This window comes from Pygocentrus nattereri, chromosome 11 (assembly GCF_015220715.1).
Source record: "Pygocentrus nattereri isolate fPygNat1 chromosome 11, fPygNat1.pri, whole genome shotgun sequence".
NCBI classification, from domain to species: Eukaryota; Metazoa; Chordata; class Actinopteri; order Characiformes; family Serrasalmidae; genus Pygocentrus; species Pygocentrus nattereri.
In genome coordinates this window covers 6,466,550-6,492,612 of record NC_051221.1, presented here as the reverse complement: position 1 = coordinate 6,492,612, position 26,063 = coordinate 6,466,550, and the positions used below count along the sequence as shown (strand labels likewise).

General features: G+C 42.3%; 1 protein-coding gene across 4 annotated transcripts in view; it reads left to right on the top strand.

Annotated features, from left to right (window-relative positions):
- Positions 1-24,073, top strand: part of LOC108444531 (cell wall integrity and stress response component 3-like) — a 24,943-nt gene extending 870 nt beyond the window's left edge. The window contains exons 2-10 of one of the 4 annotated variants that reach the window (XR_005130950.1): positions 24-137; positions 470-552; positions 10,280-10,558; positions 10,801-10,949; positions 11,061-11,158; positions 12,410-12,589; positions 13,078-13,170; positions 14,455-14,526; positions 21,175-24,073. Coding sequence is in view for 3 of the 4 variants with exons in the window: in XM_037542701.1 (XP_037398598.1) it covers positions 10,414-10,558; positions 12,410-12,589; positions 13,078-13,170; positions 14,455-14,526; positions 23,244-23,347; positions 23,507-23,581 (669 nt within the window). In the remaining variant the exon portion in view is untranslated. The remainder of the gene's footprint in view (positions 1-23; positions 138-469; positions 553-10,279; positions 10,559-10,800; positions 10,950-11,060; positions 11,159-12,409; positions 12,590-13,077; positions 13,171-14,454; positions 14,527-21,174) is intronic. The other 3 variants (XM_037542701.1, XM_037542703.1, XM_037542704.1) reach the window with 3 other exon arrangements.
- The last annotated feature ends 1,990 nt before the right edge of the window (positions 24,074-26,063 follow it).

The following is a 26,063-nucleotide window of genomic DNA, read 5'->3' as shown; positions in this document are numbered from 1 at the left end:
GGTAATTGTTTTGTCTATTTCAGATGACAGGAAATGGAATGGAAGCAGGTGGGAATCGTCTGGAGTCAGATGGTGCCTCTGGAGACGGTCACCATCACACCCAGCATTTACAGCATGAGTCCACTTTCTGTACCGCGGTATGCAACTGCTTATTTTCTTATATGTTTACATTGTAAACATTAGGTCCCCACAATGTACACTGTAATCTACAAGTGTGTTCAAATGACTAGTGGTGCCCTTCCCCCACTGAGTCCCCATTATTTAAATGAAAGCCTTACACAAAATTCTAACAGAACACCTGGCTGAAAATATTTCAGTTTCTAGAAAAAAAACTATTTCATGTTTATTTTTTTGGCATAACCTTTACTTTCTGCGCATTTATGCCTTTTGGCCTGGCTTTAGTTTGCTAAAACACTTACACTTTTGGGCTTAAATGGGAGTTGGGGTTGTTTTCATGTGACAACAACAGTAATGCAAGAAGAAAGTCATCATCTGGAGTCTGAGCTTACTTGTGGAGATGCTCAGCAGCAGAGGTCTGCATTCCTAGTTCAGGTAAGAAAATGCTTTTAATATTTCTGTAGTCTTACACAACATGTGCCCAATTCACTCTTCTGAATATAAAGTAGCTAAAGTATACAGCAGTGTTCACATGTAGGCTGTGCTGTTTTTTATAGCTTGATGATGCCTGCTCCATCAGTAGTGTGGAAAGCAGTGATGAGTATGTTCCTGGGTCCTCAGAGAGTAGCTCAGGTGAAAGTGCCTGCAGTCGTATGATTTCAGTTTCTAAAAGAAAAGCAAAGACAATGAAAAGATTGTTGTAGTCAAAGAAGTACATGTTGACCTCCTTGTTGATCTCCTTGGCTTTTTCCATAATCTAGCAAACATCATGGAAGATGGTGCTGATTGATCTTCATTTCATCAGTTATCACCTGTCCATTGAACTTCCCTTGCTAGACCAACTCGAGGTTGAAATTAATCTCTGAGTGTACAAATATTCCAGAAAACAATCCTTGTGTTTCCATGTTTGTTTTCATCTTCAACATCTCTACAGATGTTGTAGTCTTATTGGTCCTAGTTCTATCTAGCAACTCTCTGGGATTCATGGTTTAATCCCTTAAGAGATCTCCAGGCCATGTCTTTGCAACCAAAATGGTGCTTTTCTATCGCTTGGATGCCACCCGGTGATGTCGTTTTGGTTACTTCAAGAAGCATCCAATAATGGTCTTGTTGACATCCTTGTGGACAAGGACCTGAGTAGTAGGCAGTGTGTCTTTTCCAGCTTGCCATTATTCCGGCTTCAAACATTCCAAGATCCGCTTGCAGCTTTGATTTCTCTTTTTCTCGCTCATCAGCTAAAGCAAAACTCTGACCAAGCTGTGTCCTGCAAGCAAGGTGTCCTCACAGGAATCCATAGCTTTTCATCCGTGTGATAATCCACCTTGGACATTGTCCTACACTTCTGCTGCCCAGTGTAGGTGGTAGTTTGCAGCCACCTAGCAGCACCGTAAGAACCACATAGCAAGACCTCATCAATGACATAGCAACTCACTAGCAATCACCTAGGACTTACCCCAGCAATCACTCAGCATTTTCTTCAGGAAATGCACTGATATACACTCACCAGCCACTTTATTAGGTACACCTTGCTAGTAAAAGGTTGGACCCCCTTTTGCCTTCAGAACTGCCTCAATTCTTCGTGGCAGACTTTCAACAAAGTGTTGGAAATGTTCCTCAGAGAGTTTGGTTGGTAATTTGAGTTCCTGTTGCCTTTCTATCATCTGCAACCAGTCAATGTAGGGTGGGCAGCTAGTCCAAGGCAGGTGGCGGTAGCTGGGTGTGGGCAGCTGGTCTGAAGTGGGTAGCAGGAGGGCTCAACAGTCAGTCGTCCTTCAGTGTCCGGCCAGACATGTGGGCGGTTGTATACTCGGAAAAAAAGTTGACAATGCAAGTTGTAAAAGGCACCATATAAATACATTTTGCCCTGACTTGGCAACACATCATGGATAACAGCAATGTTTACTGCCAGACAAAGCAGTTACTGAAAAAATCTTTCATCTTCAAACTTCTTAAAAATGTTTGCACTGCAAAGTTTGCCTGGCTGTCCACTTGGCTCACTGGCACCTCTGAAAAAGCAACACAGACTACAGATCTGGTTCTAGTTTAGCTGGTCACACCACCCAGTCAACTCCTGCTGGTTGACCAGTGCACCAGCATCTGAAACAAAACGCATGCTGTCTTTGCTAGTAACCAGCCGTGCTGGTCTGTGCCGGTTTGTCTAGCATGAGAGGCTAAGCTAGTTGAAGATGAGGGCGACTCCACCCCGCCTGCCACAAATGGACACTTGTGCAGGGTAGGCGTGACGCACAACCCAAATAGAGGTGAAGCAGACAAGGACATGCTTAAAACAGCGGGGACAGAGGACGAAATCTCAGGGACAGCGTGGAGGTGACAGAATGTACATGTATGTGTGAAAGAAGGAAATGTTCCAGTCATTTCAGTAAATTTTAAATTTATTTTAAACCAGACACCTCAACCCAATAGAACACCTTTGGGATGAATTAGAGCGGAGACTGTGAGCCAGACCTTCTCGTCCAACATCAGTGTCTGACCTCACAAATGTGCTTCTGGAAGAACGGTCAAAAATTCCCATAAACACACTCCTAATCCTTGTGGAAAGCCTTCCCAGAAGAGTTGAAGCTGTTATAGCTGCAAAGGGTGAGCCCACATCATATTAAACCCTATGGATTAAGAATGGGATGTCACTCAAGTTCATATGCGTGTGAAGGCAGACGAGCGAATACTTTTGTCCATATAGTGAACATTTGGTCACACATTATATCTGCTGCTGCTGTATTGAGTGACGTAACATACGTGTGCCAGTATTAGTATATTGGTGTCAGGAACCACAAACGCAGCGTAGTTTCAGAAACGCGCTTGTTCTGAAAACAAAGCCTCTAAAAAGATTCAGAGCACATTTGAAACCACAGAAGAACCACACCTGACATGCTCACCACAGACTGACACGGTTCTCATCACTCAGCTGACTGATGTGAAAGTGAGAGTAAAGTGATGTGAAAGTGCCTGTGCAAGTGAGAGAGCCTGGGTTTGATGTGCGCCACCAACAAACGGTACATATACAGTGCTGTGATAAAGTATTCGCCCCCTCGTGAGCAATCATTTCATTTAATGATGGAAAAAAGTTACTGACCACCAACTGGACCTGCCTGAAAAAAGTAGCTACAGAAGTAAATTAAAGTAAATAAAAGTAAAACTCCATCACTTTCCTCAGCTAGCTGGATAGTTAGCATGCTAAAGGCTCCACGTCTAATAACAACCCAAGGAAAGCAAAAAATAGTATAGAGTTTTTCTGTAAAGCTGCTTTGTTGTAAAAGCTCTAATGAACTTTGACTTGACTTGACGACACATCATGGCTTTACAGCAATGCTCACTGCCAGACAAAGGAATCACTGAGGAATTCTGTTTGTTGTGTCCGAACATTGGAAAGTTTTCATGGCTGTCCATTTAGCTCAATCACGCTGCTGATGAAGCAGCTCAGACTACAGACACACTTGCTGCATTTGCTGGTCAGTGCTGGTTTTTCTAGGGGAGGGTAACCTAGCCGAGGGGGAATGTGTTACATCTGGATAATCTGCCCCTCACTGTGCAACTTTAACACTAGAATGACTAAAGCCAGGAAAATACACAGAAAGCTCCTACAGCTCCCAAAGCACCTAACAGGACACAACTTGAAGGTGAACTTGAAGTTACAACCCGAGTGTGTATGTTACCGATCCTACAGTGCGACAGACAGTGTAGAAGAATACATTAAGTACATTAAGTTGTACATAATTCTGCAATGTAAGGCACTAAATCAGTACAGTAAGTACACAACACTGCAATTAAACACAACAGTGCAGTGCAATGAATTCACACCAGTGCAACACCAGGATCAAAGCCTAACAATCTGGTACACAAAACTCACAGAACAAGACAATAAAAGACAGACATGTATTCATATGAAATGAGTATGTGAGGAGAGATCAAACACACACCTGCTGTTTTCCACATGTGTGTGTTTCACTTATGATTTCTAAAAGTTTCTAAAGGCCTAAATGCTGCAAACCAAAACAGCTCATGTAGGATGTGGTGAGGAAGGGGCAGAGCTGCTGACCCCCTCCTACACAGTAGCTCTCAGAGCACAGATACACACAGACAGACCATGTGTGGAGATATGAAGACATTACTCACTCTTCACTCTTCACCCTTTAGACTTCATTATCACTGACTTCTTGTTCATCAGTGTCAGAAATGACAAAGACAAAAATGATCCCCCTGTTAAAACTGCTACCCTCCTTTCACCATCCCCGTTTGATGAATGTGATTGTAAGTGGTGTGTGTATGTATGTATATATATATATATATATATATATATATATATATATAGGACTAGCCACAATACAGGGCAGCCAATCAGAACAGAGCTCATTTACATATATCACAGTTAAAAGAAGCAGCCTGTTTAATTCTAAGGAATAAAGGCTGTTAGACTGTCATGACTGATGTTTATATAAAACCACAGAAAACATCATTAGTGGACCTTCAGCTGATTCCCATTAACACATTTCTGTGCTGCCATGCGTGTGGACTGTGAAAGAGGAAACCGTGCGAGGCGGAAGGAACAGGGTATGTATTTCTTCTGTGACAGAGTGACAGAGAGCTGAGGGCAGTTTAACCTAGTGAGTACACTAGTGAGGGCAGGTGAGTAGACCACCTTACGCTTCACTTCATTCTTAAACCAGTTACACCTTCACACGATGCTTTAAACAGTGTAAGCAGAAGCCGATATGCATACTTATATTAATTATATAATGATGTGTAATTACAGAGCACAGAAAATTCAAATAGGGCCAAAACCTTGTGAAAGATATTGAAGGGGGGCTCCAGCATTTTTAGACCTACTGGCTGTACTGTCTCTATCTGTACTGTTTCATCCGTTACCACAGGTGATCAGTATGAATCATTTCCACGTAGCTTGAAAAAAAAAACTCCAAAAACTGTAGTAAAAACATCAAAATGTACGATATACATCATTTAAAACATCAATAAAATAATTATTAATTTTTCAGTATTTCATACTAATATGAAATAAACATTTGTGTTGAGTCAGGGTGTGTAGGGTGGGGGAGGGGTTTATGGCTGCTAGTCACTGCATCTGAAGCCTAAATACATAACACAATTCATATCAATAACACCATACACTAATTGTGCTCAGCTATTACAAATCCATAGTTTTTTCATTTACAACACTACGTAGACCGGACAGTCTCAGACAAACATTAATAAGACTAAGATTTTTAGTGCTTTAGAGCATCGCTGCTGCAGTGATGTGGTAATCTGTGAAACTATGGCACATATGGGACAGCACACAAAGAGGTCTCCACACAAAAAGGTTGGAATCAAGTGCAGGTTCATTGAATGGCTGACCAGAGTAGAGTCGTGGCTCGGCCAGGTCAAAACCCACCCATTTTCAGAGCTGATCAGGGAAACAGTCCAAAAAAGTCATAGTCAAACTCATCTCATACTGGATTGGACACGTCAGGAGTCGTTGTGTGCTGTGAGTGGGCATGCTGTCCTTTTCAGGACTAAGACCATGCCGTCCTTTTCAGGACTAAGACTTGGAGGTGCTCATCTGCATACCAACCGCTTCACAATCAGCTGCAAACCCCTCCAATGAGTGCTGGAAGCATCCATGTGAACCAGCCAAAAGAACATCATCTGCAAATAGCAGAGACACCACCCTCTGGCCTCCACACATAATGCCCTCCTGACCTTGGCTACGCTCTGACACTCTGTCCATGAATATCACAAACAGGAGTGGAGACAGGACACAACCCTGGCTGAGTCCAACGCTAACACTGACAGCGTCTGACTTAATGCTGAGTATACGAACACAGCTCTCACCTGGGAGTACAGAGATTGAATGGACCGGAGTAGTAGCCCCAGCACCCCATACTCCCGAAGGACCTCCCACAAGATATCTCGGGGAAAACTGTTGTAAGCCTTCTCCAAGTCCAGAAAACATAAGTAGACTGGGTTGGCAAACTCCCATGCCCCCTCAACAATCTGTGAGATGGTGAAAAGCTGGTCCATTGTTCCATGGCTGGGACGGAATCTGCATTGTTCCTGCTCAATATGCGGTTCAACTATCGGTCAAAAGCTCCTTTCCAGCACCTTGACCTAGACTTTCCCTTGGAGGCTAAGCAGTGTGATACTCCAATAGTAGGCACACCCCCTCCGGTCCCATCTGACCACCCCGGTCGGCCAGTCCAAGGGTACTGTTCACGAGGTCCATGCAATATTGCAGAGGTGTGTTAGCCTCGACAGGCCCACAATATCCAGAGCTATAAATTCATCTTCGGATGAATCTTATCCACCGCTGACGGGCTTGCCAACTACCTCAGTGACCTCCACCAAGGAAATGAAGCTTGACATGACAGAAGCCTCTGGCCCTTCCACCAACTGACATTGTCCTCATTTGAAGTCAGAGTTTCTCCACCTTTGCTGAATACAGCTCGGGCACAGCCACCCCGACCGCTCCTGAGTCACCGGATGAAAGTCTTTTTCCATGGCTTCACCAAACTCCTCCCATGCCATGGATTCCTTCTTGGGGCTATCCAGTCCCTAAAATTTGTAGGTAATTTAACCAGAGGAGGGTGACTTGGCGTGACTTGGGAGTTGAGCATTTGCTCAACTGAGTGATTTGATAATATGGAGAGCGATGGCAGGTTCAGCGGTGAAATATAGAGCTCCTTTTGTGCAATCATCCAGACAGCTTGGTGATGTAAGTGGCTACCCGGCAGAGGTAGGGGCCATCGGTTGTATAGGGATAGAAACCCCTCCCGTATTTCCTTTGCTTGTATTTTACTTTGTTTTATTCCTTTAGATCGTCCACTCACTTTTCCGCTCTGTCAGAAAAAGTTAATAATCAGTTTTGCAGCCCTTTTTCGACCGCTACTCTTACATATGTGTAGCAGTCAGAATAAACCCTCAAAATAAGGTTTTTGTGTCCAGTGTTGGTTTCTGAGCCAAGAAGAGGACTCATCACACTATGATAAAACTAATTTTTGGATTTACATCTTATTCTGATGCCAGATGTTTAATTTTGAGGAAGGCCATCAAAGCAAGTAATAAAAAAATCGCAATATTCTAATTTACAATAATAGTGCATTGATTAGAGGTTGTGTTGATGTCTTTTTAGATAAAAGATCAACAACACATCCTCAATGACCCTCCTCCAAAAAATCGTCTACTTTTATTGTTTTTCTACATCATTTGATCACATTTACTCAGGCCACATTTCATATCTTTTTTCCCTGATATGTTAAATTCAGTCAATAAACTGTCAGGATCTCTGAACGAATCTAAAGCTTGCAGATTAAAATCCAACATAGAACTTTACATAATGTAAGCTAAGGGCTTCACACTATAATCATGATCCACACCGTCCAAGGTCAAAACCAGAAAACAGGATATCTAAAACAGGAGAATCATAAATAGACGTCCAGAAACAGAGTCCAGGGCCAAACACGGAAACACAAAGACCACAGAGGCAGAGCACGGCATTAAATGTGCAGTAGTGTGTTCTCTTTAGGGGATAAGTGTGTTCATTTAACTACACTCAGAACTTCAACAGCACATAATTTGAGCGGTGGCACCCAAACCTGCCAATCCTGGTGTTCTCTGGCAAAATGCCAAGCATCCTGCATGGTGTTGGGCTGTCAGCACAACCCCCATCTGTGGACGTTGGGCCCTCATACCATCCTCATGGAGTCGGTTTCTAACCGTTTGTGCAGACACATGCACATTTGTGGCCTGCTGGAGGTCATTTTGCAGGGCTCTGGCAGTGCTCCTCCTGTTCCTCCTTGCACAAAGGCGGAGGTAGCGTTCCTGCTGCTGGGTTGTTGCCCTCCTACGGCCTCCTCACTCCTGCACTACCTGAGCCACTTGTGTGGGTTGTAGAGTCCGTCTCATGCTACCACAAGTGTGAAAGCACCACCAACATTCAAAAGTGACCAAAACATCAGCCAGAAAGCAGAAAGGTACTGAGAAGTGGTCTGTGGTCCCCACCTGCAGAACCACTTCTTTATTGAGTTTGTCTTGCTAATTGCCAATAATTTCCACCTGTTGTCTATTGCATTTGCACAACAGCATGTGAAATTGATTGTCAATCAATCCTAAGTGAGTGTGTATATATACATAAATAAATATATATATATATATATATATATATATATATATATATATATATATATATATTTAGGAGCCAAACTCCTCCCACACACGGGTTTTTGCCTTGGTGACGACTGAAGCCGCAGATCGCTTGGCCTGTCGATACCTGCCAGCTGCCTCTGGTGTCCCACAGGCCAACCATGCCCGGTAGGACTCCTTCTTCAGCTTGAGGGCATCTCTCACCTGGAGTGTCCACCACCGGGTCGAGGATTACCGCCCCGACAGGCACCAACTACATTACGGCCACAGCTACAGTCTGCCGCTTCAACAATGGAGGAACGGAACATGGCCCATTCTGAGTCAATGTCCCCCACCTCCCCCAATATCTGGTCAAAGTTCTGATGGAGGTGTGAGTTGAAGATCAATCTGACAGGTTCTTCTGCCAGACGTTCCCAACAAACCCTCACTATACGTTTAGGCTTGCCTGGTCTGACCGGCATCTTCCCCCACCACATGATCCAACTCACCACCAGGTGGTGATCAGTTGACAGCTCAGCTCCTCTCTTTACCCGAGTGTCCAATACACATGGCCGCAAGTCCGCTGACACGACTACAAAGTCAATCATTGAACTGCGGCCTAGGGTGTCCTGGTGCCATGTGCACTTATGGACGTCCTTGTGTTCAAACATGGTGTTCGTGATGGACAAACTGTGGTTTGCACAGAAGTCCAAAAACTGAACACCACTCGGGTTCAGATCAGAGAGGCCATTCCTCCCAATCACACCCCTCCAGCTCTCACTGTCATTGCCCACGTGAGTGTTAAAGTCCCCCAGGAGGACAATAGAGTCTCCAGGAGGATCACTTTCAAGCACCTTTCCCAAGGACTCTAAGAAGGCTGGGTACTCTGAACTGCTATTTGGTGCATAAGCACAGACAGCAGTCAGGACCCGTTCCCCAACCCGAAGGCGTAGGTAAGCTACCCTCTCGTCCACCGGAGGAAACCCCAACATACCGGCACTGAGACGAGGGGCTATGAGAAAGCCCACACCTGCCTGCCGCTTCTCACCATGGGCAACTCCAGAAAAGAATAAAGTCCAGCCCCTCTCAAGGAGACTGGACCCAGAGCCCAAGCTATGTGTTGAGGTGAGCCTGACTATATCTAGCCGGTATCTCTCAACCTTGCTCACCAACTCAGGCTCCTTCCCCAGCAGTGAGGTAACGTTCCAGGTTCCAAAAGCCAGTTTCAGCAACTGAGGATCAGAATGCCAAGGCCCATGCCTTCGGACACTGCCCGATCCACAAAGCACCGAACCCCTACTACTGCCCCTCCCATTGGTGGTCGGTTGATGGGAGGGGGGACTCATGTATCTCCTTTGGGCTGGGCCCGGCCGGGCACCATGAGTAAATGCCGGCTGGCGAGCCCCTCCCCCAGGCCTGGCTCCAGGGTGGGGCCCCGGTAACCCTGTTCCGGGCAGGGTACACAAGTCCTGTTTTTGTCTTTTCATAGGGGTTATTATCGATCACACTTTGTCTGACCTGTCACCTAGGACCAGTTTGCCATGGGAGACCCTACCAGGAGCTTTTGCTGCAGACAACATAGCTCCTAGGATCATTCAAGCACGCAAAACACATCCACCACGATAAGGTGGTGATCCATGGAGAGGATGAAGCAATTAATTTTTATTGATTTGAATTATTTCTGTTTTTAGTATTCTTAGGATCCTAATATTAGAGATGTTTGTGAAAATGACCCATTTGGAGACGAGCACGCCTGCATTAAATAACGTCATCCAGAACTGGTACAACTGACAACTACTTCAAGAGATTTTACCTTTCAAAGAATGTGGTGTACAGTGAGGAGATATGTAATCTTTAATAACAGATACAGGAAGGTATGAAATGATGAGAGGAGAAGTCAGAGGCCTGATAGAGAGACAATAAAAATAGTGATGAAGGGATGAATGAAGAACTGTAATAAAGTATAATAAACTAATTCCAGCAATACTGCAGACTGAACACTGAACCTGCTCCACTGTGTTCTTCATAACAGAGACTCTACATCAGACTGAGAAAGAGGGAAACACTGTTGCCCTTCGCTGTGGAAACCTAACTAATGGTAAATTGACGTGGAGCAGAGACACCAACGGACAGATAGTGGACATTCTGACCACTCATAATGGAAAGATGACCAAACGCATCGCAGATCCAGACAAACATTACAACTCGCAAGCAGATCTAGCTCTGATTATACATAGAGTGTCTCAGTCAGACGCTGGTAGATACGACTGCAGTGGAGCTACAGTGGAGCTCAGTGTGACATCAGGAACCGGTAAGTGTGGAAATGTTTCATTTCAATGTTCAACCAAAAGCTACAGTAGCCTCCAGAAATACTGACACCCTTTGTAAAGCTACAGTTAAAAAGGCTATAAAATGTCTTTTATAAATATGAGCAAAACCCATCCAGGCACAGGGGAGGTGAGGAGAGTTCCTAAAGCCCTGATAAGCCAGAGGGAAGAACATTATCCATTACCTGTGTTTATGGATGAACAACGTTCTGTTCACGCTCCACAGGTTCTTCCATTTGAGTGTGTGGAAATGAATAGAAATGTCCAGCAGCAGTGCCGCAAAAAGGGGGTATGCAGCGTATGCGGCGCATATGGGCGCTGCACTAGAGGGGCGTCAAAACGATGCCGGAAAATGATTTCTAGTCTGCATTTTCTGTAAGAGCTGTTTGTTCAAGTCTGATAATACACATCAAAAAACAGCACAGCACTAATCAGGCGCCCATCCACTCCGTCTCCTACCCTCCTGTCATCTGCTCCCAAACACAGGCGATCGAGAACGCGCCCCATAGGGAACGGAAGAGGGAGAGAGAAAAAGATGTTGTAGGGATGAAGAAAAGCTTCTCAAAGTGGTTGAAAGACAGCAGGTTGGTCAGTTTATACGCTTTATTCACCTACGTCACCTTTGTCTACCCAAACGAGACTGTAGGGTACGAAAGTAGCGTTGGACCACTGGGTTCTAGCAAAGCTGCCTCACTGCTGCGTTCCCAAATGCACTTATTCAAAAATAAAGGAATCTAATGGAGGTCAAACCTTCCATAGTTTCCCCAAAGATCCCGAACTTCACCGGGAATAGATTCACACCCTCAGAAGAGATCGCCTCTTCAGTTTAAGATGTATGTCACTGTGCTAGCTAAGGCTAGCCATGTTACTATTACCCAGCCAGCCAGATGAATGATAGCAGTGAGGCAGCGAGCTAACGCTAAAGCTAAACTTGGTTCTCCAGCTACGACCTGATTAACCCTGAACTGGTTATTTTCTCGGTTTAACTTCAAAACGAGTGACATTAGTCAAGCCACAGCTCTTTATAGTAGCCTGTTTAGCTAGCTAACCTAGCTAGTCAACACTCTAGCTAATATGCTAACCGTGGCGGCCTGGTCTAAAGCTCAGCTCGCTGGTGGCACTAAATCATCTTAAACTCTTAGTTTCTAGCCACATTCAGACACATTCAGACAATATGTTTGCATCCACCTCAGAAAGTATGTAGTTGCACCCCTGTCCAGCAGGACAGATTACAAAATGACTGTGAGCTAAAAACAGGACATTAATACATCAGCTGTGATTCCAAAATCTGACCAATGATGTTAATTTAAAGTCTCCCAGCGCGCCGTGAGTCTGTAACAGTCAGTAGAGTTACACTAACTTCAGTTACTACTACTTTAGGGTGTTTTTCCTTCTCCTGTTCAGTTCAGTTTTGGAGATACAGGGTTTTGCTTCAGCAGCGATGCTGTAAATGTTTAAGTAGGTGTGTGTCAGTTGTCATGAAGGGCTTTTGTAGGTGTCATGTAGTTTTACGACACTCAAAAGCATTGATTATGGTGCTGATTTGACAGCAGAGAAGCAGCAACACTGAGAGGCATCAAACATTAAAGGGGACATTATTTGTGTTCAGGTTTTCTTACTGTTCCTCGTTTCTCTCCATTGTTTGCTTGGTGCCCTCTTACGAGTGCTGTGTGTCAGAACGCTAACTTCACTCATCCATGCCAATCTTTCCTGGACTTCATCCATTTCTCCAGAACCACATATCTTGTTTAGTTGCCATCCAGCCTTTACTGGAAGTCACTGGGTTTCCAGATGGTCAATGTTCAAATACATCTTCTGTTATCTCTACATTCTAGGCCCAAACAGCATAACCACACCCAAAACTACAACCACATCTACATCTGCCACAACAGCTACATCTACAACCACTTCCACAGCTAAAAGAAGAGGCAAGAAGGCAAAATCTACAACTACAACCACTTCCAGAGCTAAAAGAACAGCTACTAAGACGACAGAAGCTTCAACAACAACTGAAGGTTCGTTTGAAGACCATCTCAAGGTTCATGTGTTGCTATCAGATGATCTAGCACTAGATACAGTGACCAGATTTTACATTTAGGACACTGTGTGTTTTCTATGTATGACACGTATATGTACTTTGCATAATACCCACACAGCTTTCACTGCATCTGTTGAAATACATTAGTTGTTTATGTTTATTGCTCAGTTAGCTAGAGGTGCTGGGCCGTTCATCTGAAGCAGCCACCGGGTCTGACTTTTAGCTTGAGGCAGTCTTTTACAGGGTGTGTTGCCCTACAGTAATTTTTGATAGAATTCACAACATTTTAAGGAAAATTACTCAAACAAAAAGCCTCATCCTCAGTGTAATATTAGGCTTTTGTGCTGCAGTGAGCTGAAACATTAAAATATGCCCATAACCAACTGGAAGATAAAGATCTTGTCTGATTCAGTTTGTGCTACTAAGACAACGGTCATAATAGTCACTGCACATTTTTATTTTCAGATCTGTGGAAAGTCCTGACCACAGTAACAGTGAGCTGCCTGGTTGCTGTGGTGCTGGTTCTGTTGTCATGGATATGCTTCTACAAAAGGAAAGGTGATATATATATTCTTGTGTATTTCACAGCCGAGTGACACTGAAGTGCACTGATTATAAAGACGTGTCAGTCAGTTCCACATAAATAAAGCACTGTAACGTTCACTGCTGTTAAAAGAGACACAAGCCGTAGTGCTTTATAATCCAGCTGTTGTTGGCCACAGCTACGCCGTACATAAGGACGGCTTCCTCTAACAGTTCGCTCGACCCAGCTCGTGTGTAGCGTAACTAGACTGGACACGTGCAGTTAAAGTGGACTTCACTGGGGTCCAACCAGGCTGAACTGGAAAGCTGCCCCATGCCTGCCGTATCATTCACCGCACCCAACAAAGTTTTATCCAGGGTCTTTACCTTCGTGGTTACCAAACAACAATACACTCCAACTCCCCACCCAGCAAATAACCAATAAACACACATATTAGCAGAAACATGTTTTTCAGGTTTTGTCTGCAAATGCCTGTCGCTCTTTACATTGTGTGTAAATTTCCTGATGAAGGGAACAGAAGAAATGGCCCACAATTACTTGAAAAAGAGTCTGGTTTCATGTAAAAACAGTTTGAATATGTTTTCCTTTACATTGTGTGTCAGTTTCATGATGAATGGACGACCTGAAATCAAACCTTTGATTCTATTGACTAACATTAAAAGTAAAGTAGTTTTTTCTCTCTCTCTCCTGTAAAGTTACCATTTTGGAGATACGAGGTTTTGTTCGGACAGAAGTCAACAGCAGTTAATTTACCTTTTCACTTTACATACAAGAAAAAAACTACAGACTCTAGATTAATAACAAAAACTGAACAATATATAAAGTCTTTTGTCTCATATGTGTGTCCTGTCAACTTGCCCCTCCTCAACCGTCAGACACTACTGGACTGTGAAGAATATTATAGTCATTCATGCCCAGTAGCCACTCGCCCACACCTTGTTCCATGCACAAAACCCGGAGACCACGGTGTCGTCTGATACAGCTGAGCGAGGCAGGTGACTCCTTTTAGGCAGTACAAGAGGAAACAGAAGTGCTCTCGTGTCCATATTGGGCTATGGCTAACTCCAAAAGACCAGCCGCTCCTTTCTGAGATAAAACTACTCGTTTACGTGAGACTAGACAGCAGGAGGTGGTTGAGGGACGGCTGAGTTTTCATCGTTAAAACTCTCTCTGTTCCTGTAGGCATTCCTTAAGGATTTAACAGGTCTTCTGCAGTATTTTTTCAAAGACCTCTTTGTTATCTTTGACTTTTTAAAGAACGCCGTCTACAGTGGGATTTCTGCTCTGTGTGTCTGCAGGTTACGCTGTTAAACACAATCAGGAGCATGTCTACGACTCCATTGATGACACCATGCCAACCGCACAGCCTGGTGAGTTTAACATTAACTTATGTTTTCAAATCCACCTTGGACATTGTCCTATACTTCTGCTGCCCAGTGTAGGTGGCAGTTTGCAGCCACCTAGCAGCACCGTAAGAACCACATAGCAAGACCTCATCAATGACATAGCAATAATCTAGCAATCACCTAGGACTTACCTCAGCAATCACTCAGCATTTTCTTCAGGAAATGCACTGATATACACTCACCAGCCACTTTATTAGGTACACCTTGCTAGTAAAAGGTCGGACCCCCTTTTGCCTTCAGAACTGCCTTAATTTCGACAAGGTGTTGGAAATGTTCCTCAGAGAGTTTGGTTGGTAATTTGAATTCCTGTTGCCTTTCTACCATCTCAAACCAGTCTGCCCATTCTCGTCTGACCTCTCACCTCAACAAGGCATGTTCATCCACACAACTGACCGCTCACTGGACAGTTCCTCTTTTTTGGACCGTTCTCTGTAAACCCTAGAGATGGTTGTGCGTGAAAATCCCGTAGTGAAGTAGAAGTGAAGTAGATCAGCAGTTTCTGAAATACTCAGACCAGCCCGTCTGGCACCGTCTGACGTTCAAAGTCACTTAAATCCCCGTTCTTCCCCGTTCTGATGCTTGGCCTGCACTTCAGCAAGTTGTCTTGACCACCTCTACATGCCTATTATTATTATTATTATTATTATTATTATTATTATCATTATTATTATATTTGAATTCCTGTTGCCTTTCCATCATCTGGAACCAGTCTGCCCATTCTCCTCTGACCTCACACATCAACAAGGCATTGTCGTCTACACAACTGACCGCTCACTGGACATTTCCTCTTTTTTGGGCCGTTCTCTGTAAACCCTAGAGATGGTTACTGCAGTTATCAGTTTAGTAAGTGTAAACACGCTGAACCAGTTACTGACACAATCTGATTTTCTGTGGTTCTCAGATTATTAAGTGTAAACATGCTGAACCAGTTACTGACACAATCTGATTTTCTGCAGTTATCAGTTTAGTAAGTGTAAACACGCTGAACCAGTTACTGACACAATCTGATTTTCTGCTGTTATCAGATTATTAAGTGTAAACACACTGAACCAGTTACTGACACAATCTGATTTTCTGCAGTTATCAGTTTAGTAAGTGTAAACACGCTGAACCAGTTACTGACACAATCTGATTTTCTGCTGTTATCAGATTATTAAGTGTAAACACACTGAACCAGTTACTGACACAGTCTGATTTTCTGTAGTTATCAGATTATTAAGTGTAAACACTCTGAACCAGTTACTGACACAATCTGATTTTCTGTAGTTCTCAGATTATTAAGTGTAAACACGCTGAGCCAGTTACTGACACAATCTGATTTTCTGTAGTTATCAGATTATTAAGTGTAAACACTCTGAACCAGTTACTGACACAATCTGATTTTCTGTGGTTATCAGATTATTAAGTGTAAACACTCTGAACCAGTTACTGACACAATCTGATTTTCTGTAGTTATCAGATTATTAAGTGTAAACACGCTGAACCAGTTACTGACACAATCTGATTTTCTGTAGTTCTCAGATTATTAAGTGTAAACACTCTGAACCAGTTACTGACACAATCTGATTTTCTGTAGTTCTCAGATTATTAAGTGTAAACACTCTGAACCAGTTACTGACACAATCTGATTTTCTGTAGTTCTCAGATTATTAAGTGTAAACACTCTGAACCAGTTACTGACACAATCTGATTTTCTGTAGTTATCAGATTATTAAGTGTAAACACTCTGAACCAGTTACTGACACAATCTGATTTTCTGTAGTTATCAGATTATTAAGTGTAAACACTCTGAACCAGTTACTGACACAATCAGATTTTCTGTAGTTATCAGATTATTAAGTGTAAACACTCTGAACCAGTTACTGACACAATCTGATTTTCTGTAGTTATCAGATTATTAAGTGTAAACACGCTGAACCAGTTACTGACACAATCTGATTTTCTGTGGTTATCAGATTAAGTGCATGTAAACCCACCAGAGCCGCCCCTGCTTTTAGCTCATTCTTCACGAGGCAGTGTGTTTGTTTTGAAACTTTACTTTATTTACAAACTAATAATAAGATCTCTTCATCCCCTTCCAGTTAACCTGCTGTAGGCTGAACATGTGGAGACATGAATGTAGTACTTTTCATGACCAGCAATGGATCCCAATCAACCTGGTTTCTGGCTTATTTTCCATGTTTGGACTGCTGGAGCTCTGAAACTGCAGTGATGTTTATATACGACATTAAACTGATTATTTTTCAGAAGTGAGGGAAAAGCTTTTCTCTGATGTGGCTCTTAAATAAATGACCGCTCTAATAAACCCTGAATTCTCTCAGCAGGTCATTCAGTGAAATATCTGAGAAATGGATTACAGTAAAAACAAAGAGGAAAGAGGCTGAAAGATATTTTTCAATTTTATTGATTCTTTTTTTTTTTTTTGATGCTCGTGTGTTTGATGCTCTCTCTTCCTGCGTTCCTCTCTGTCCGTGGAGGAGTGGACTCCACTCGAGGATCTTCTCTGGCTCTTCTCTCTGTCTCTCCTGTCCTCAATGCTGTGGAGGAGTCGGTCACTGCAGTAGATCTTTTATCCTTCTGTTCCTCATCTTGACTGGGACGGAACACCTGCCTGCGTTCCTCATTCCTGTTTCTTCTGTTGTCCTTCTGAGAACTTCTTGGAATGAATGTGTGTTGGGTTCTCTACATAAAACAGGTTTAATTGTTTAGGGACCATGACCAGAACTAAAACATCCACTCATTAGAGACCCTGACTAGGACTAAAAGCTCCACTCATTAGAGACCCTGACTACGACTAAAAGCTCCACTCATTAGAGACCCTGACTACGACTAAAAGCTCCACTCATTAGAGACCCTGACTACGACTAAAAGCTCCACTCATTAGAGACCCTGACTAGGACTAAAAGATCCGATCAATAGAGACCCTGACTAGGACTAAAAGATCCAATCATTAGTGACGCAGACTAGGACTAAAAGCTCCACTCATTAGAGACCCTGACTAGGACTAAAAGATCCAATCATTAGTGACGCAGACCAGGACTAAAAGCTCCATTCATTAGAGACCCTGACTAGGACTAAAACATCCACTCATTAGAGACCCTAACTTGGACTAAAAGATGCACTCATTAGTGACGCAGACTAGGACTAAAAGCTCCACTCATTAGAGACCCTGACTAGGACTAAAAGATCCAATAATTAGTGACGCAGACTAGGACTAAAAGATCCACTCATTAGAGACCCTGACTAGGACTAAAATCTCCACTCATTAGAGACCCTGACTAGGACTAAAAGATCCAATCATTAGTGACGCAGACTAGGACTAAAAGCTCCACTCATTAGAGACCCTGACTAGAACTAAAAGATCCGCTCAGAGACCCTGACTTAGACTAAAAGTTGCACTCATTAGAGACCCTGACTAGGACTAAATGATCTGCAGTTTAGGGACCATGACTCGGAGTAACAGATGTACTCTGTACCTGTCCTCTTTTCCAGTGAGGATGTTCTCTTGGCTCTCCATGTTCCTCAGTCTTCCTCTGATGAGGATGTGTTTTAGGTCTTGGGTTCTCTACAGGGGTCTTTCTCTCTTCTTGAACATTTCTGCATTGACCCCTGAGCTCCTCTGCTCCTCCTTTGGGTGCAGATACTCCACTGTCATTTCGGTCAGGTCTTCTCTCTTCCTGCACACGTCTTGGGTGGAACTCCTGCCTGCGTTCATCACCCCAGTTCTTTCTGACATCCCTCTGTCCAGAAGAACGTCTCTCAGATAAGCCTTGGGTTCTCTGTATAAAAACACATTTTTAGTTTAGAGACCAGGATTAGGATAAAAAAAAATTAATCGGTTTGGGTCCATGACTAGAACTAAAAACTGTACCTGTGCCTGTTCTTTTTTCCACTGAGGACGTTCTCTCTTCTCCTTGTGTCTCTCCATCATCCTCTGCTGTTGATGAGGATGAGCTTTTCTGCCGTCATTTCGGTAAGGTCTTCTCTCCGTCTCTTCCTGTGTTCGTCTGGGGTGGAACACCTGCCTGCATTCATCACCCCAGTTCTTTCTGACGTCCCTCTGTCCAGAAGAACGTCTCTCAGATAAGCCTTGTTGGGTTCTCTGTATAAAAACGCATTTTTAGTTTAGAGACCAGGATTAGGACTAAAAGATGCATCGGTTTGGGACCATGACTAAGACTAAAAGCTGTACCTGTCCCTGTTCTCTTTTCCACTGAGGATGTTCTTTCTTCTCCTTGTGTCTCTCCATCATCCTCTGCTGTTGATGAGGATGAGCTTTGGGTCTCGGGGTCTCTGGTGGGTTCTTTCTCTCTTCTTCAACCTCTCTGCATTTACCCCTGAGCCCCTCTGCTCCTGTTCTGTGAGCAGATACTCTGATCTCATTCGTGGCACCGTCTTGTGGATTGTTGTCTCTTTGGTAGATGATCCTGCGTCCTTTTCCTCTCGTTCCTCTCCTGGTGTATCTCTTTGTGCTCTTAGCATCTTCCTCAGGAGGGTCGTCCTTCTTTATATCCATTTTGTCTAGAGAACACAATTAGACTAATTAGTAATCAAGCTTTTCTCCAATAGTCTGTCCTGGAGCTCAGAAATAGTAGCTGGATAGCAGCTTCCTCCAGCTGGATCTCCAGGAGCTCACCGACTTCAGCTTTGTCCTCAGTTATTCTCACTAGATTGTCTTAAATTAATTCAGATGGATTATAGTTTTTAGCTATTATCTTCAAGCCCTCTGTTCATTTCTTTACTTACCCAGATGTTTCTCCAGAGGTTTCTTCTCATTCTCATCCTTGTTTATGTCCATGGTTTCCATGGTGGCTTCTGCCTCCGCTGCATCAATCACCATCGTCATCGTCATCTCATTTTCTGCTTTCAAGAAAATAGTCAGTTTTCATCATTATTATTTATTTTCATTATTATTTAGTATCCATCATGAATTATTCAGTACCTGCTATAAATGATTCAGTATCCACTATGATTTATTCAATGTCCATCATGAATTATTCAGTACCTGCTATAAAGTATTAAATATCCACTATGACTTATTCTGTAACCATCATGATTTATTCAGTACCTGATATAAATTACTCAGTATCCACTATGTTTTCTTTCTATATCCATCATGAATTATTCAGTACCTGCTATAAATGATTCAGTATCCACTATGATTTATTCAATGTCCATCATGAATTATTCAGTACCTGCTATAAAGTATTAAGTATCCACTATGATTTATTCAGTATCCATCATGAATTATTCAGTACCTGATATAAATTACTCAGTATCCACTATGTTTTCTTTCTATATCCATCATGAATTATTCAGTACCTGCTATAAATGATTCGGTATCCGCTATGATTTATTCAGTATCCATTATGAATTATTCAGCATGCACTATGGATTCATAGTCACTAATTTGAATTATTGTGTTTCTCCAATGACTTATTCATGATCCACTATGAATTATTCACTGTTTTTCATGAATTATGTATGATTCATTTAAATTATTCAGTATCTGCTATCAATTATTTTATATCTACTATAATATTCAGTGATTATTTTGAATTATTCAGTATCTACTATGATATTTTAATAACTAGTTTGAACGATTCAGCATCTACTATTAATTCTTCAGAATTTACCATGATATTTTAGTAACTAGTTTGAATTATTCAAAATCTACTATTAATTATTCATTATCTATTATTAAATATTCAGTATCTACTATTATATTTTAGTGACCTGTTTGAATTATTCATTCAAATTCTTTACTCACCCAGATGTTTCTCCAGAGGTGTTTCCTTAATGCCATCCAGGTTTATGTCCATGTGTTTATCGGTGGCTTCTGAGTCCTCAGTGTGTTCCAGATGCGTGCTCATGAGCTCCTTAGAGGCTTCTGTCTCGGCTTCATCAGGCACCTTCATCGTCATCGTCGTCTCATTTTCTGCTTTTATGAAAATACAGTCAGTTTTACAGCTTATTCAGTTTTCATTATTATTATTTATTTCCTTTACTCACCCAGAGGCTGGACACTTGCTGAAACCTCTTCCTCCAGCTGGACCTCGAGGAGCTCACTGATGGCTTTATCTTCATCATTATTGGAGCTCACTAGATGATCTTGAATGAAGTCAGACAGATTAGAGCTCATATTAATCTTTATACACTCTCAGAAATCAAGGCATGAAACTGTGACTGGGTCAGTGCCCCTCTTGTGTCTGGGGTGGGACCCTCCATGGTCCATCTCAGTCCCTTTAGTCAGGGAACATAACTGAACCATAATCCACTGAAATGATCTGTTCTAAGATGTACTGACTCCACACCCCCTGCCTCGCCTCCAGGCTTTTACTCTACTGCTCTGTTTTAAAGCATTAGGTTATGAAATGGTGTGTAAATGCACTTTTCCGCTGGGAGAAACTTACATAAGGTTCACAAGTGGACCTTAAAGCCACTGCTGTACCTTTTAGGGCGCATTTACACTGTTTGTACCTTGATTAACGAAAGATGTCCATGCAAAGTACCTTTAATTCTAACATTGTACTACATATGAACTCCTGCTTTATATTCACTAAATGTTTATTATCTTCATGCTGTCTGGTCATTTTCTTTACTCACCCACAGGCTGGACGCTATCTGAAACCTCCTTGTCCGCCTGGACCTCCAGGAGCTCGCTGATGGCTTCATGGTCATCATCACTGGAGCTCACTAGATGATCTTGAATCATATTAGAGCTCATATTAATCTGAACTCCTGCTTTATATTCACTAAATGTTCATTATCTTCATGCTGTCTGGTCATTTTCTTTACTCACCTAGAGGCTGGACACTTCCTGAATCCTCTTCCTCCACCTGGACCTCCAGGAGCTCTCTGATGGCTTTATCTTCATCATTATTGGAGCTCACTAGATGCTCTTGAATGAAGTCAGACAGATTAGAGCTCATATTAATGTGAATTTCTGTTTTTATGTTGACTAAATATGTTATTATCATCATGCTGTTTGTTCATGAATTACTAGTGACTAATTTGAATTATTCAGTGTCCACTATGAATTATCCAGTACCTGCTATAACGTATTCAGTATCCGCTATGATTTATTCAGTATCCATCATAAATTATTCAGTACCTGATATGAATTATTCAGTATCCGCTATGATTTCTTCAGTATCCATCATGAATTATTCAGTACCTGAGATTAATTATTCAGTATCCGCTATGATTTATTCAGTATTCATCATTAATTATTCAGTACCTGATATAAATTATTCAGTATCCACTGTTTTTTTCTGTATCCATCATGAATTATTCAATACCTCCTATAAATGATTCGGTATCCGCTATGATTTATTCTGTATCCATCATGAATATTTCAGTACCTGCTATAAAATACTCAGTATCCGCTATTGTTTATACAGGATCCATCATGAATTATTCAGTACCTGATATTAATTATTCAGGACGTGCTATAAAGTATTCATTATCCACTATGATTCATTCAGTATTCATCATTAATTATTCAGTACCTGATATAAATTACTGAGTATCCACTATGTTTTTTTTCTATATCCATCATGAATTATTCAGTACCTGCTATAAATGATTCGGTATCCGCTATGATTTATTCAGTATCCATCATGAATTATTCAGTATGCACTCTGGATTCATAGTCACTAATTTGAATTATTGCATATTATTTTTATTTATTTCCTTTACTCACCCAGAGGCTGGACACTTGCTGAAACCTCGTCCTCCAGCTGGACCTCGAGGAGCTCACTGATGGCTTTATCTTCATCATTATTGGAGCTCACTAGATGATCTTGAATGAAGTCAGACAGATTAGAGCTCATATTAATCTTTATACACTCTCAGACATAAAGGCATGAAACTGTGACTGGGTCAGTGCCCCTCTTGTGTCTGGGGTGGGACCCTCCAAGGTCCATCTCAGTCCCTTTAGTCAGGGAACATAACTGAACCATAATCCACTGAAATGATCTGTTCTAAGCTGTACTGACTCCACACCCCCTGCCTCGCCTCCAGGCTTTTACTCTGCTGCTCTGTTTTAAAGCATTAGGTTATGAAATGGTGTGTAAATGCACTTTTCCACTGGGAGAAACTTACATAAGGTTCACAAGTGGACCTTAAAGCCACTGCTGTACCTTTTAGGGCACATTTACACTGTTTGTACCTTGATTAACCAAAGATGTCCCTGTAAAGTACCTTTAATTCTAACATTGTACTACATATGAACTCCTGCTTTATATTCACTAAATGTTTATTATCTTCATGCTGTCTGGTCATTTTCTTTACTCACCCACAGGCTGGACGCTATCTGAAACCGCCTTGTCCACCTGGACCTCCAGGAGCTCGCTGATGGCTTCATGGTCATCATCACTGGAGCTCACTAGATGATCTTGAATCAGATTAGAGCTCATATTAATCTGAATTCCTGCTTTATATTCACTAAATGTTCATTATCTTCATGCTGTCTGGTCATTTTCTTTACTCACCCACAGGCTGGACGCTATCTGAAACCTCCTTGTCCGCCTGGACCTCCAGGAGCTCGCTGATGGCTTCATGGTCATCATCACTGGAGCTCACTAAATGATCTTGAATCAGATTAGAGCTCACATTAATCTGAATTCCTGCTTTATACTCAGTAAATGTTTATCTTTATGCTGTCTGGTCATTTATAGACTCAGCGCTCAGCAGACTCTTCACTGGTTCTCCTGCAGTGGGAACCGATTTCCAGTTAAACATGTTGGTCTTTACAGTGTTTGTGTGGAGAAAAAATGTTCAGGTAGGTGATGTGGAGATGATGTGGTGCTGGTAGGTGATGATGCTCATGGCGATGTTTGATGGTTTAATCATCATCACCAGCTGTTTTAGAGTCCTATGAGCTTTTTTTCTATTTGAATAATTTGACTCACTGAAAGATTCAGTTTCTCCTCATTTTCAGTGGAAGATCAAACAGACCAACAACATTCATCCAGTCTACGACACATTTCCCAGTATCTACAATGAATATCTCTGAATTTCTGAATTCTGATTCCTATGGATTATTAAACAGAATTATTAATAAATTAATGAAATACAGTGAGAGTCTGACTCGCCGCCTCATGCCTTGAGCCACTGCCTCTCTGATCAGCCTCGACCCAAAGAGGCAGTTTAATAGAGCTGAAAATACTGTGTTAAAATGTAGAATAAGAGTCCTGATGACTCCAGAGACCACAATCTCTGAGACCAATGAACTTTTAAAATGAAGCTCATCTTTTTCAGATGTGCAGTAACATTAATCATATATAAAGAGTAAATATGACTCTGTTTATAAGAAGTTAAAGCGCTTAAAAATCCAGTTTGAACGTCGGTTTAGTGACGAGCTGTTTTACAGACGCAGAGCGACGATGAAACGGGATAAAAGGAGAAAAATCAGAGAGTCAGGAGGAAAAGTGGGCAGCACTTTATTTGAAGGAACACATGTTGGTCTGTTCATCTCTGCTGTACAAATAAAGCCTCTGAATCAGAACATCTGCACTGGTTCTTCTTCATGTCGTGGTGTTTGGAGATATTCTGGAAAAGATGAAGGACAAGACACAATAACTGAAGAAGAAGAAGTCACAGCAAACGAGTTTAGAGTCCTTAAAACTTTCCATTGTTAGAAAATCAATGAAAGAATAAATTCAAACACAAAAAATCACAAAAAATAAGAAATATGTGAAGAAAGAGGTTTTTGAAAACCTATAAAATCAGAACCTGTTTCTTATAAAAGAACCAACACTGATTCAGATCATGATGACCAGCTGGTCTGAGGTCAGTGAGATTCTCCTGGATGAAGACATTCACAGGATTTAATGAGAGGTTTGAACTGATTTATGACACTTCATCTGATGGTAGTTAGATTATGAGTTCTAGTTGTTCCACTGTGTAAAGAGGAACCAGTAAATGTTCTCCAGTGTTAGAACGCATTAGTGCTGCTGCATAGTGTCCAGTTCTTTTAGTTCATTCTGAGTTCTTTACTGTGATGAATGGTGATGGTCAGTGTTGTTAGAGAGGGAGTTCAGCTGGAGATTCAGTGCAGTGCTGTGTGTTGATCTTGGGGGAGTTCAGCTGGAGATTCAGTGCAGTGCTGTGTGTTGATCTTGAGGGAGTTCAGCTAGAGATTCAGTGCAGTGCTGTGTGTTGATCTTGAGGGAGTTCAGCTGGAGATTCAGTGCAGTGCTGTGTGTTGATCTTGGGGGAGTTCAGCTGGAGATTCAGTGCAGTCCTGTGTGTTGATCTTGAGGGAGTTCAGCTGGAGATTCAGTGCAGTGCTGTGTGTTGATCTTGAGGGAGTTCAGCTGGAGATTCAGTGCAGTGCTGTGTGTTGATCTTGAGGGAGTTTGGCTGAATGAAGCTGAACATCTGGTAAAAGTGCTGCTCTATTCTGGGAGAAAGAGGACGACTCAGGCCTGTTCATGCAAATCTGAGTTTCACCTCACTGCTCTCTCTCTCTCTCTCTCTGTCTCTCTCTCTCTCTCTCTGTCTCTCTCTCTCTCTCTCTCTCTGTCTGACTGTTTACTGCTTAAACTGCTTGATTGTGTTCAGCTGGGTGGGCTGTGGGGGGCTGGTTTCACTTCTTCCTTTAGTGCTGCTTCGTAGTCGTAGTGTATCGTCCCTCACTAAACTCATCAGGTAATACTAAAGCCCTTCATGGGTTTAGTCCAGTGTGTCTAAGACTACAAAAGTATGAGGACTGTAGAGCATTCAAGGCTGGAACTGAGAACCAGTGTGAGGAACGTTTGAGAATAAACTACTGAACTGTCAGGCAGGTAAAGGACTGTGAGAGGAGAGATCCACTGATGCTGCTCCAAAGCCTTTAATCTGAGAACTTTCCACCACAGCACAGCAGCTCGTGGCTCAGAGCTCCACTCATTCATTAGCTTGTGTGGTCTGAAATAAACCAGAGTGAAATAAACAGCAAGCAGTTTAAGTAGTCTAGAGAATTAACACCTCCCCTTCACGCAGTAATGAAGTCCACACTACTGTTTAAGACTCATCACAGGCTTTAACTACAAGTCCACCATCACCATCACCAGCGCCTCCTTGTGGGTGAAGTGAGTCGAGTCACTGTTCACTGACGGGACTACAGTCACTAGAAAGCCTGACACTGTGCTTTCACAATGAACAGACATGCTACATAAACACGACAGCATCACCACATAAAGAGGAATTCTCTGTGTCAGAGCTGCAGTTGAGAGATAATCCTGTACCAAATAAACATCAGGCTGATCTGCAGGGCTCTCAAGTTTTTTGACCCTCCAAGTGTGTTCAACTTAAAAGAGAACAAGTTTGATTTGATCGAATTTCACGGTTTATTCTATGACATATAATTAAAAGTACAAACAGGTACAAGTACAAGCAAGAAGAAAAACAAACAAAACAAAAACACAAATTTAGCCCCACTGATCAATGGTGGATATTTTGTGTGTGTTCATGAGTGATGCTGAGTGTTGGAAGTGTGTGGCAGATTTAGATGC